Source organism: Salvelinus namaycush, chromosome 31 (genome assembly GCF_016432855.1).
Source record: "Salvelinus namaycush isolate Seneca chromosome 31, SaNama_1.0, whole genome shotgun sequence".
NCBI lineage: Eukaryota > Metazoa > Chordata > Actinopteri > Salmoniformes > Salmonidae > Salvelinus > Salvelinus namaycush.
In genome coordinates this window covers 45,088,598-45,101,210 of record NC_052337.1, presented here as the reverse complement: position 1 = coordinate 45,101,210, position 12,613 = coordinate 45,088,598, and the positions used below count along the sequence as shown (strand labels likewise).

Genomic DNA, 12,613 nt, shown 5'->3' with positions numbered 1-12,613 from the left:
CATCTGGCTAGCTATCATTAGGTATTCAATGCATTCAAAACAGCTATCTAGATCAGTCCCTTGTTGCTTGCATGGCTTGCTGTCAATGTTGTTTTGTAAGAACGTATCTAGCAAACTGGCTTCAGACTAATATGGTCAGGTAAACACACTACAGAGCCGGAATCCAGACACCCTTGCACTGGCCCCAGTGTTTCCTGGGAAGCAGACACAAACTAGCTGGTCCAGGATTGGCTCATGTTAGGCCTGGTTCCAGCAATTCCCCTCTCTCATTCCCTTCTCCCTCCCTTTCCCTGCCTGCAGAGCAGACGACATACTTGGCCCAGCCTTATGCCAGTCAGACCAGCCCAGGCGTGTATCCCAAATGGAACCATATTCCCTATTGGCCCTGGTAATAAGTATTGCGTTATAGGGAATAGGGTGCCATTTGGGATGCATATCAGACCAGCGCCCCCAGCCCTCCAGAACACAGACGGACTGACTGGGTCCATATCTTGACTGTAGGACTCTCTGTTCCCACTGTTACATGGCTTAGAAGGAATAGGCTTTACAGACCCCACGCAGACAGAGTGGAATGCAGCTAGAAGCAGATTAGAAGAAAAAAAAAAATGATTTTTTTTCCCCCCACACAAAACAACAAACGTTTATTCTATTATTGGTACGTTTCAGGTAGATGTTCAGGTGTGTTTCAGGTGTGAGGGGCTCGTCTGCTTCTCTGTCTGCTGGCCTCTGGAAGCCCCAGGTATGGAGCGTTCTCCTCTCTCCTTCCCTCCTCTCTTCTAAACCTCCTCTCCTTACCCCTCTTCTCACCTGTACTCTCCCCCTTCTCTGTCCAGTCTTCTTCCCTCCTCTCTCATATCCTCCCCAACTCCACTTTACCCTCCGCTCTCCTCTCCTCTCCCGTCCAAAGGAGCCAAACTGTCTATACCTTATCACTACAGAACGAGGCAGCGCAGGCCAAACAATACATTCCACAGGCGCTGTCTGATTGCATCCCAAATGGGATACTATTCTCTATATAGTGCACTACTTTTCTGGTCAAAAGTCGTGTCCTATGTAGGGAATAGGGTGCTATTTGGGACATAGGCTGTCTGTCATTGAAAGTCGTTGAGCCTGATAGGTGGAGGAGTAACAACACAGGGCCGGCTCTGTTGATATTCAAATGGAGAGGGTGGGAGTGGGTACTGGGCTCACAGAAGACTGGGAAGGAGAGTGAAAGCCAGGGAGGGATGTAGAGGGAGAGTGAAAGCTAGGGAGAGAGGGAGAGAAGCTGGGAGAAGGAGATGAAAAAAGGGAGAGAGACCGAGAGAACGGCAGAGACAGAGGGAGGATGGCTAGCAGGCAGGAAGAGAGAGACAGACAGAGACCGATACAGAGGGAAAGGCAGAGCGAGGGAGGCTGGACAGCAGGCAGGGAGAGAGAGGGGCTGGCCCCTAGCCCTGGATGGGTCCTTTGTCTCTGCCTAGGGGCTGAGGGCAGAGGTCTGAGACACATAATAGGGACAGTCTGGCGCTGCTGGGACACTGTGGTCTGGGGAAGAAACATCAGCTGGATATCCCTGGGGCATTCTCACCTTCTGTTAACCCTTTCATAAAGATAAAGACAGACGGCCAGCGACATCAGCATGTCTGGCTGACTCATTGACTCACAAAGTGTCTACCATGCTGGTCTATGTCCATGTCTAGTTCCTTCACCACTTCTATGCTAATATATGTCTGGTCTAGTTCATCCGTATGTGTAATAGAACCGGTGGCTCTGAGTGTCCGAAGAGAGATAAAGTGAAAACCGGAGCCCTTGACACACAAACCCAGACTAGACCCCTTGAGACCCAGATGTCCACGGACATACATCCTTTAACTCGTTTTAGACGATACAAGTCTACCATGTTCTTCGATGTCTAGTTTAGTCCATCTGTATAGAACCAGTGACTGACTAGACTGTCCTATCATCATGATTTTTATAGATTTTGAGTCTATTTAACTAGGCAAGTCAGTTAAGAACATATTCTTATTTACAATGACGGCCTACCCCGGCCAAACCCGGACGACGCTGGGCCAATTTTGGGCGGCCAACAGGGCGGCTGGGTAGCCTAGTGGTTAGAGCGTTGGACTAGTAACCGAAAGGTTGCAAGTTCAAATCCCCGAGCTGACAAGGTACAAATCTGTCGTTCTGCCCCTGAACAAGGCGGTTAACCCACTGTTCCTAGGCCGTCATTGAAAATAAGAATTTGTTCTTAACTGACTTGCCTAGTTAAATAAAGGTAAAATAAAATATGTGACTCCCATTCACGGCCGGATGTGATACAGTCTGGATTCAAACTAGGGACTGTAGTGACGCCCCTTGCACTGAGATGCAGTGCCTTAGACCACTGCGCCACTCAGGAGCCCACTAGACATATATTAGCATAGAAGTGGTGATTGAACAGACATGGACGTAGACACTTTGAGTCAGCCAGACATGCTGATGTCGCTGGCCGTCTGTCTCTATCTTTATGAAAGGGTTAACAGAAGGTGAGAATGCCCCAGGGATATCCAGCTGATGTTTCTTCCCCACACCACAGTGTCCCAGCAGCGTCAGACTGCCCCTATTATGCGTATCAGACCTCAGCCCCCAGGCAGAGACAAAGGACCCATCCAGGGCTCAGATGATAATGGTAAAAGGAAGTCAGAATGAATCATTTGAACTCCACATCCACACATTCAGCTGCTGCCGAACCCACCTCCTGTGATGGGCAGATTCAGATTCACTTTTATTAAATCGGGTTAGTTAGATAGCCAGTAAAGATAGATGATCAGTTAGATAGCCAGTCGAAACATAATGCAGGCCTTGCCAACTATTGTCCAATTTTCTAGTACTCTACCATGCAAGGCACTAAATAAAGAAAATGTCATTGGTAGCACTGGTGCGCTCAACTTTAAAAAGCTAGGAGCACCACATGAAATTTAGGAGCCCCAGAAGCAGATGTTTTGCCCTAGAAACTAATATGTAGCCCGGTAAAGACATTGAAATGACTAAGTCATTTGTGGAATATTAGGTTTCTGCATTGTTGTAAAAGCACAATTTTTCCATTGAAAATGTTACTGTCTCGTTAAAAAGGTCCGCTTCGTGATGATGACGTGCAAGAGATGTGTCATTCAGCCATTGCAATGCTGTGATCTCCTGAAGAAGCTATCCCTTTTCACATTCTTTCTGTGCCCCCAAGTGTTTGGATAAACTGGTAAAGTTCGATAGCTAGCCAATGAGGTAACACGACTGAACAAAGTGTAAACAAATGGTTAACAACCGCCCCACGACATGGTTTATTATGGATGTAAAATGGTCCCGGCGATCTGCTATAGCAGGGTCTCCCAAACTCAGACCTGGGGCCCTCTTGGGTGCACGTTTCGTTTTTTTGGCCTAGCTCTCCACAGCTGATTCAAATAACCTACTCATCAAGCTTTGATTATTTGAATCAGCTGTGCAGTGCTAGGGGCCGAGTTTAGGAAACCCTGTACTACAGGAAGATAAAAAAATGAAAAAAATGTTGCGCTGGTAATATGGGACAGATCTGGTTGTGCTTGAAGTAAGCCATTGTCGCTGTAGTAATGGTGCAACCATGACGCTACCGAATCTGCAATTGCTTTTTTTCTCTCAAGGGCACTCAAACAATGGTACAAGCGAAGCCTTATCACAATTGTTAAGTGGGAGATTTTTTCCCTAAATCGCACAGTGCTCCCAAAATTAAACTCCTGATCGCACAGCAAAATATTGAGTCGCACTTCAGAGCCCTGCTACCATGCCATCTCAATTGAACAAATAGCTAGGCAATGCTCTATATAAGTGCTTTGTGAGGGCATTTAAAGACTTAATGATCATTTCATACAGCATTAATCATTAGCCTATACATTTTTATTTGGAAGATAAGACCGTGTCCCAAATAGCACCGTATTCCCTATATAGTGCACTACTTTTGAAAAAAAAAAAAAAAAAAAGGGCACTATATAGGAAATAAGATGCGTGAACGCAGACAGACAGACACAGACAGACAGACAGACAGACAGACAGACAGACAGACAGACAGACAGACAGACAGACAGACAGACAGACAGACAGACAGACAGGGAGACAAGGAAGTGATGAGTCTCTCTCAGGCAGAGCAGACTGAGGCAGAGTTGAGCGACGGAAGGATCGACCTAGATTATCACACCACAGTGGTAATATTGTGTCAGGATGCATCAGTCAAGTGCGGCATGACATCATTACACTAAAGAAGAGATGAGAAGTAAAGCTACACGAGCTGTCAATCAGACCAGTTCCATAACCTGCATAGACAGACACACCTAAACTACAGAAGAGATACTTGCCTAGATAAAGGATAACGCAGGGGATCTCATGAGCTACACACGGAAGGTGTTGATACAGGAACCCTGTGCTACAGACACGGAATACTGTACACAGTACAGTATTTGAAAGAAAACAAATACCATTTAAACTCAGGTTCTGACAGATACCTATGCCTAGATGAAGAGACTGCAGAGTTTTTCCCTATATGCTACACAGAGAAATGCTGAAACGGAGGGTACTGAGATATATAGGAGGAGCATATGGCTGGTCGCCAGACAGAATATCCCTTTAGCTAGCTAGTTACAGTAGTAGTAGAGACAAACGGCTTCCAGTTCCAATGACACGAGACAGAACATGGGACATGGAACACACGACGAAACACTCAATTAAGGCGTCTGGGCGCTGAAGATGGACCCCGTGCCTAGGATACATATTTCCTCCTTGATTATTGTATGGATGGGGAATTGTGGGTAGGCGGCGTCCCGCGGCGAGGGCAAGGTAACGAGGTGCTGCTGTCTGATTTATTTCTCTCCCGGATTACGCATCCCAAATGACACCCTATTCCTCAAAGGTAGTGACACCCTACTGTCAAAGGTAGTGCGCTGTATAGGGAGCACGGTGCCATTTGTGACACAGACAGAAGACAAAGTGTCGGAGCGATGGCATCTTCTCGAAATGCCATTACCTGCAGCAGCATATTTACCAGGCGGGAAGGATGGCTGTGATGGGAACATTCATGCTAATGAAGATTTGAGCTGGTCTTTGTCTTAGCTCATCCTCATCCCTAACTCCCCAGTCCCAGACAAGCTCTCAACATCCCAGCCCATCCCTTTCTTGTAACTCCCAGCCCCTTTTCCATCCTCCTCATCTCCCATCCTATCCACCATCCCCAGCTCCCAGCCCCATTCCCACATCAATCCCTATCCCTGATCGCTCCTACCAAAAGTAATCACATTACGTTCGGGTAATCGAAAAGTGACATGACTAATTACAATTTTGGACAGGTAACTAGTAACCGTAATGGATTACATTTAGAAAGTAACCTACCCAACCCTGTGTGTGTGTCTATGGTGTTACCTTGAGGCGGTCTTTGAGCAGAGAGTCTGCGTACGTCCGTCTGTGTGTTGGTCTGGGTTCTTACCTGGAGGCGGTCTTTGGCCAGGTTGTGTGTGTATGTGTGTGTCTGTCAGAGTGCGAGCGTGTGTGTGTTACTTACCTGGAGGCGGTCTTTGGGCAGGGCCTGTGCTCCCTTCATGATGACCTCCTGAACCCTCTCTACTGACAAGTCTGTCCCTGCTGCCTCAAGACGCTGGCTGAAGAAACCTATCACCTGGGGGACAGGGACACACGTCAGAAAAAGGATTTGTGTGTGTGTGCATGTTAGCTCGAGGAACCTTTCAGTTGAACTGTTATTTTTCAGTCTTTTTCATGTGCTTTTCGGTGTCACCACTAACACGTCAATGAGTCTCGTCTCTGTACATTTGTACATTAATAACATATGTTGATCTGATTGAACTATCATCTAGATCCTAATTCATTTAATCCTGTTCTTTGGTTCTTCACACTAGTCTACCATTGCAACAGACGTCCCCCCCCCCACCATCACCCCCTTAGGCAGGGTTGTAGTAGACCACATATTGAGTGTCTCGGTCTCGGATCCATTTTTACTTGACTCAATCAATGAGGACTTGTCATTTCTTCCTGAGACCAGCCGAGACCCGAGGCTTCATTTATAACCGTTGTGTAAATTTTACAAAAATTTGGTGCAAGCCATACGTACGCATGTCTCCCATTATGAATTAGACCTGTTGTAAAACTAACTGTGCACGCGTGAAAAAGCCCATCCTTCACCTTTTATGGTGACAATAACACCCTTCTTTGCTGTAAACTTTGGAAGCATTGGAATTAGGCCAAGACAGTATCTAAAGGAAATAGCAATGGCGAACTTGATCAAAACGTCTTGGAGGTGGCAGAATGTTTTCTTTTGCAGTGACATTTGCTGTATCTGATCGTTCCGGAAACACAAAAACAATAACAAATTGTTTTAGACTTGTAAACAGATCGTTTGCATCGAATAATGTTTTGCATTGACTTTTTCCTGAACCTAAATATGCTGCACTGCCGCAAATTCTGAAACATTGTCTACTAAAAATAAAGCTCCAGTAGACCTACTTGCACTGGTAGCCTACACACATTCAATGCAAAAGATCAACTGTCTGTTCCCCTGTCAAATTCTATTGTAGGCCTGTGTTATAACAATAGTTCCCTTTCAGATGTATAGAGCAAAAACTAATTATAATGGCCTATCTAATAGGCCCAATTAAATGAGACGCGCATGGTAATTTCTCGTATGGCTACTTGGTGAATATGAACTCTTCATGGCCAGAAAGGCGAAGAATTTATTATGCAATGGCAGATATATTTATTGTGTTTATAAATGAAATAGTCTCCTCGAGAAATTACAGTATTCAGACACAGCCTATAAACGTCAATGGAAACGATGAACCGTCTGCTCTACTGTTAAACTGCGCTTCAGATTGAATCTATTTACTACTGTGAAGTGGGTCCAATTCAATGAGAGATGGGACAAACGGTAGCCGATCCTAACTTGTTGCATAGGCCTATAACTAACCAGGTTTATATCAAAGCTTTTGTCAGATTAAAAAAAGATATGACTGGCCTGATGGAAACAGAACATGTCCCGGTAAACGTCCCAAACGTCGACAAAACCAAATACGCTAGACAAGGTGGGATCTTTTTGTGTCGGTAAAATAAATGATTATTACGGAATGTTGGTGGAAAATATTTTATGCGCAAATATTGATTTAATAACCATCATATTTTTTGTATTTATTATGGATACCCATTAGAAGCTGCCAAAGCAGCAGTTACTCTTCCTGGGGTCCAGCAAAATTAAGGCATTTTATACAATTTTAAAAACATTACAATACATTCACAGATTTCACAACACACTGTGTGCCCTCAGGCCCCTACTCCACCACTACCACATATCTACATGACTAAATCCATGTGTATGTATAGTGCGTATGTTATCGTATGTGTGTGTGTGTCTGTGCCAATGTTTGTGTTGCTTCACAGTCCCTGCTGTTCCATAAGGTGTTTTTTTGATCGTTTTTTAAAATCTAATTTTACTGCTTGCGTCAGTTACTTGATGTGGAATAGAGTTCCATGTAGTCATGGCTCTATGTAGTACTGTGTGCCTCCCATAGTCTGTTCTGGACTTGGGGACTGTGAAGAGACCTCTGGTGGCATGTCTTGTGGGGTATGCATGGGTGTCCGAGCTGTGTGCCAGTAGTTTAGACAGACAGCTCGGTGCATTCAGCATGTCAAAACCTCTCATAAATAAAAGTACAATTGAGTAAAAGTCATAATTAAAAGTCATACTTCAATAAAAGTCATACTGAAGTCAACTTGGAGTGACGCGATGACATGTTGCGTGGTCCTCCCACTACGACTCGGCGAAAGCATGCAGTTTATTAGGCTACAGATGAAATAAATGATGATGAACTTCACAGGGTGGTGAAAGTGCAAAGTGATGAGCTCGATGCTCCTTTCCAATAAATATCTAGAGTCTTATTCTAGTGACACGATGGCCGGGGATTGGCTGCCGTTTGACAAATAAAAATCTAGTTTTTTTAATCATAATAATAATAATCTCATCATGTAGGCTATACGTGTGCTCCAGCCAACAGCTCTCAGAGCCAACAGCACGCAGATAGCGCTGTTGGCTGGAGTGCACGTGCCAATACCAGAGCGGGCACACTCGCGATGTAACGCAACATTTGTTGTGAGAAAACTATCAGTAGAGTTCAAAATGCGATGGAAACCAATTGAATTTGTATTTTCTATTTGTTTAATGGGAATTTAACCTCAAAAGGTATTTTATTTGCCCTACGTCATCACACATAGCCTTTAATCTGCAACAAGTCCATCTCAGCCACACATCTCTTGTGGGGAAAATGCAGATTTTCTTTATATTCACATGAAAATCTGTCACCAATTGGATGGAAACCTAGCTTCAATCCCAGACAGACCTCTCAAACATGATGCAGCACACACAAGCATCAGAAGCAGCAGGGCTGGGTTGCAGGGAAAGGAGTAGTGAAGATTAGACTGCCATCTGTCTTTACTGTTTCGAGACACTTGTTGGAAGACTGAATGACAGCTAGAGTAGCTCTCGACAACATAATCATGTTCTTAATTCATATTTTACTATCCGCCCCACGAGGGTACAGAGAGTGGACTTATTTTATTCATCAATACAATTCAGAAACTTGTATTGAGTTGTACTGTGCTGGTTTCTTCTCATCTGACACTTCAATAGTGACCAGCCCTCACACCAAAACTTACAAAGCCTATTCACAAAACTACTGAAGTCGTACGCTTTCGAAATCCTGTTCATGAATTGTAAATTGCCCGTTGTTTTTCTATGAAGAGTCTTGGATTCATGTTTGGATTTCAATTCATTAGAATGCGTGCGTGTGCATGAGCAGTGTCGTATGTGCATGAGCAGTGTCCGTCTGTATGTGCATGAGCAGTGTCCGTCTGTATGTGCATGAGCAGTGTCCGTCTGTATGTGCATGCGAGCACTCGATCGCATGCCCCTCTCTCTCTCTCTGTCTCACCGTGTCGAGGTTCTGCACGATGTCCCGGAAGGAGGGGTGTGTTCTGAACTGTTCGAAGAGCTCTCTCTTGTAGAGCAGGGCGTAGACCAGGTTGGGGTTGTGGTGTAGAGAGTTCGACAGACACGAGTTGATGATCTCCAGCATCATCCTGATCACCTCCTCGATCACAATCAGGTCCTGGGCCTAGAGACGAGAGAGATGACTAACTATTAACACACAGGGCCTATGAAGAGAGAATCTGATGTATTTTATAAGAGACAGAAGAAGCAAGACACAAGAGACGACTTTTAGGTGAAACATTTCATGACCTGATGTTTCACTTTGGGGGAAAACTGTATGAAAGAATTACCCTGATGTTTCACCTTTGTCTTACTGCAGTAAATTCGATTTTTTTTGCTTAATGTCCACTCTTATGCCAACACAGTGGTCATCTGGTTTAAAGCAAATCGGGGTTTACATAACCAAAAGAACAAGGCTACTAGAAGTAAAAGGGAAAGTTTGTTACTAGAATCAATGGTTTCCATTGGGTCGTAAATAGAAAGTGACGGTGTGTGAGAGCAGGGCAGCCTAGCAGCGGCCATAGCGAAGGAGCCAGAGAGGAAGCCGGGGGCACCACTAGGTCCGTAGCGGCAGTACACAGGGAACACAGGGGCAGGCAGGCGGCAGGGTGGTTGTGTCATGTTGAGGGATACCCATTGTGATGCCTGCGTGGCTGAGATGGTATCTAGCTCCATACAGACTGTCTGGAGTCTCTGGCTAGGGACCAGACAGCACTGCAGCACTCTGCTATGCAAAACAGCAACATATTATGCCTGCTTGCCTGCCTCGCAGGGAGTGAGAGAGAGAGAGGGAGAGAAAGAGAGGAAGAGCAGATGGAGTAGGGAAGTGAAGTCCCTTCCGTGGCTGGATTGCAGCCCTGCTCCCTCCCTCCATTACCTCATGCTATCGTTCACTCCCACTTTGTAAACCACCAATCTCTAGCTAACTATGCTCAGAATATCAAGGAACCTAGGTTATTGTAAAGGCATCAAATCCTGTTCTAGCAGCTGAAGTATGGTCACTCATCTAAACATGTGCCACTGGCCTGAAAACAATCATATCAATTCTAGAACTCACAATCATCAATACACCAGACAAAAGGACGTGGTGGTGGTTAGGGCTCTGTGGCGGTCATGACATTTTGTCAGCTTGTGATTGTCATGCAAATAACTCCCAGTCTCACGGTAATTGACCATTAATTAACATAAACATAATTTAGCATCTCCTTGCTTCCACACACAGCCTACAAGCCACTGATGCAGACCTTTGGAACATCTACATTTTAAAAAGTCTAATAAATCCATGTAATATTGCCGACAAAAATAACAATAAATCCATTATTTATTTTAGACAGGTCAAAAGAAACATAACATGAAGAAAATGTAGTCTGTTTCAGATGAACAGAATAGCATGAGCTGTCCTTATGTTAGGTGCTGATCTGGCTATGCCATACGGCAGTGGGCTACACTAGTTCATTTAGCAGACAAGATTTGCTTAGAATTCCGTGGAATTATTTTATAGTATTTTATAGTATGAAGAATACAATTGAACATAACTGAATAAAATAGAAAGGATATTTTCTACAAATGATTTGGGGGAGTGCGCACATGCGGCTATTCTGTGTTGAAAGGTTAACAGAGATACTCCTATATGCTTAATTATTTATGTAACTTTAGTTGTGATAAATGTTGGGCTATATGTTTTGATTTTTAATACATTGTAAGGCTGCATGATGCGACTAATGATGATTTGAAAAAAGTCACATTAAAAGAGATGAGTTTTTTTGAGCAAGCTGTACACACTTCATCAGTCTCTCATTCACAATTTGACAAGCCTAGAATTTCTCAGCAGCAGATATTTAATTCACAAGTGATAGTGAATGATATTAATATTGTCACCCATCAGACTATTCTTGATTTAATATTGTCTTTACATATACTAAATAATGTGTGAAATGTGTTTGATTTAGAATGGACCATTATCATACACCTGTCTCGAAACAGATAAACTCATGGGCTCTCATGTAGTGTTTGATTAGATTTTCGATTACATTTGCATTGATGTCAGAGTGATTACATGGACAATAGAGTACTGAGTACGAGGCAGTTAGCAAGTTTGGTAGGCTACAAATGACCATCAGCAGCATCAGAGCTTGGAGAAGCCTAATTGGAGAAGCCTAATTACCATGATTACCATACAGTCACCATAACAGCCCTAGGGGAGGCAGGTAGCCTAGTGGTTAGAGCATTGGGCCAGTAACCGAAAGGTTGCTGGATCAAATCTCTGAGCTGACAAGGTAAAAATCTGTCGTTCTGCCCCTAAACAAGGCACTAAACAAACTAAACATATACATAACTTATTACAAGCTGTTCCCCGGTAGGCCGTCATTGTAAATAAGAATTAGTTCTTAATGACTTGACAGGGAAATAAAGATTATATTTAAAAAAAATCACCCTCCATAAACATCTGTGCACCCATAGAATAAAATAGAACATATGGTATGGGTCTACCACTCTATAGCTCCCATCAACATGGGCTTCCAGAGTGTCAGCTGGGTACTAGCAGCAACAACACACCATACCGTTCCAACTGCATAGGGACTCACAGAACAACTCATGTCCGAACCAATTTCCTCACAGCGAGGGAGAGAAGACATCACTCCTTCAGAGGGGGGGAGAGAGATAAGGGGAGAGAAAGAGAGAGAGACGCATGATATCTGCATCTGCATGGGGCTGCCAGCCTGATGCTGGTCTACTTGCTATTTCCCATTCGACTTCCTCCCTCCCACCCCACTGCTTGTCTACTTGCCATTTCACCTTTGACATCAACAGTTTCATTCTACCCAGTCCCTCCCTCCCTGCCGTCTAGCAGCGCTTATGCCATATTCCCATGGCTGAGAGGGAGGAAAGAGCATGGCTGCATCCCTATTCCCTTTATAATGCACTACTTTTGAAAAGGTCCCACATGGCTCTAGTCAGAAGTTGTGCACTAAGTAGGGAATATGGTGCCATTTGGGACACAGCCAATCATGTCTGTCTGCAGCAGCAGGAGAGCTGGATCACCCTCCGTGCGTCAGACCAATTTAGACCCCTGCACTAATGGCTTCTGAGTGGCTAAGACGGAGCCAGCCCACCAGCCGAGAGTCACTGGCTGAAAATTGAGTCAGAGACGCAATGGGGAGCCACTGACTGCAGGACCGCTGAGCACAAATAGGAAGAGAAGGAGAGGAGAGAGCGATCCATTCTGAGGACACAAAGGGTAGATAGGAAGTGCACACTGAAAGATGGATAGTTGGTTTATCTGAATGATGGCATCTCCTGGCTTTAGGGCCGTGGGTGCCTCTGCACCGCCATGTGATACATGTTCTCTGAACAGCTGGATCTCCAGTATCTTACAGAGATAGAGTCATGCCTGTTCCAGCCCAGGAGAAAAGAGAAGGCCTAGGAGAAAGCTGGTCTGAATAATCCCATGCAGCGTAGCTATAGCTAAATATCATCTTCTAGGGTAAGGCGGGGCAGCAGAAATGGAGAGGACATACTGTGCTCTTCATCTACATCTGATAGTGCAGTGCTGGCTTGTAGATAGCCGCTCTACTCAGATAGCCACTG

The 12,613-nt window shown here is 44.6% G+C and overlaps 1 protein-coding gene across 1 annotated transcript in view; it reads right to left on the bottom strand.

The window, feature by feature from the left end:
- The window catches only part of LOC120025735 (dymeclin-like), a 143,499-nt gene that overhangs the window by 8,641 nt on the left and 122,245 nt on the right, over positions 1-12,613 (bottom strand). Inside the window, exons 15-16 of the mRNA XM_038970334.1 lie at positions 8,967-9,149; positions 5,537-5,650 (exon numbers count right to left, since the gene is read on the bottom strand). Coding sequence (XP_038826262.1) covers positions 5,537-5,650; positions 8,967-9,149 — 297 coding nt within the window. The remainder of the gene's footprint in view (positions 1-5,536; positions 5,651-8,966; positions 9,150-12,613) is intronic.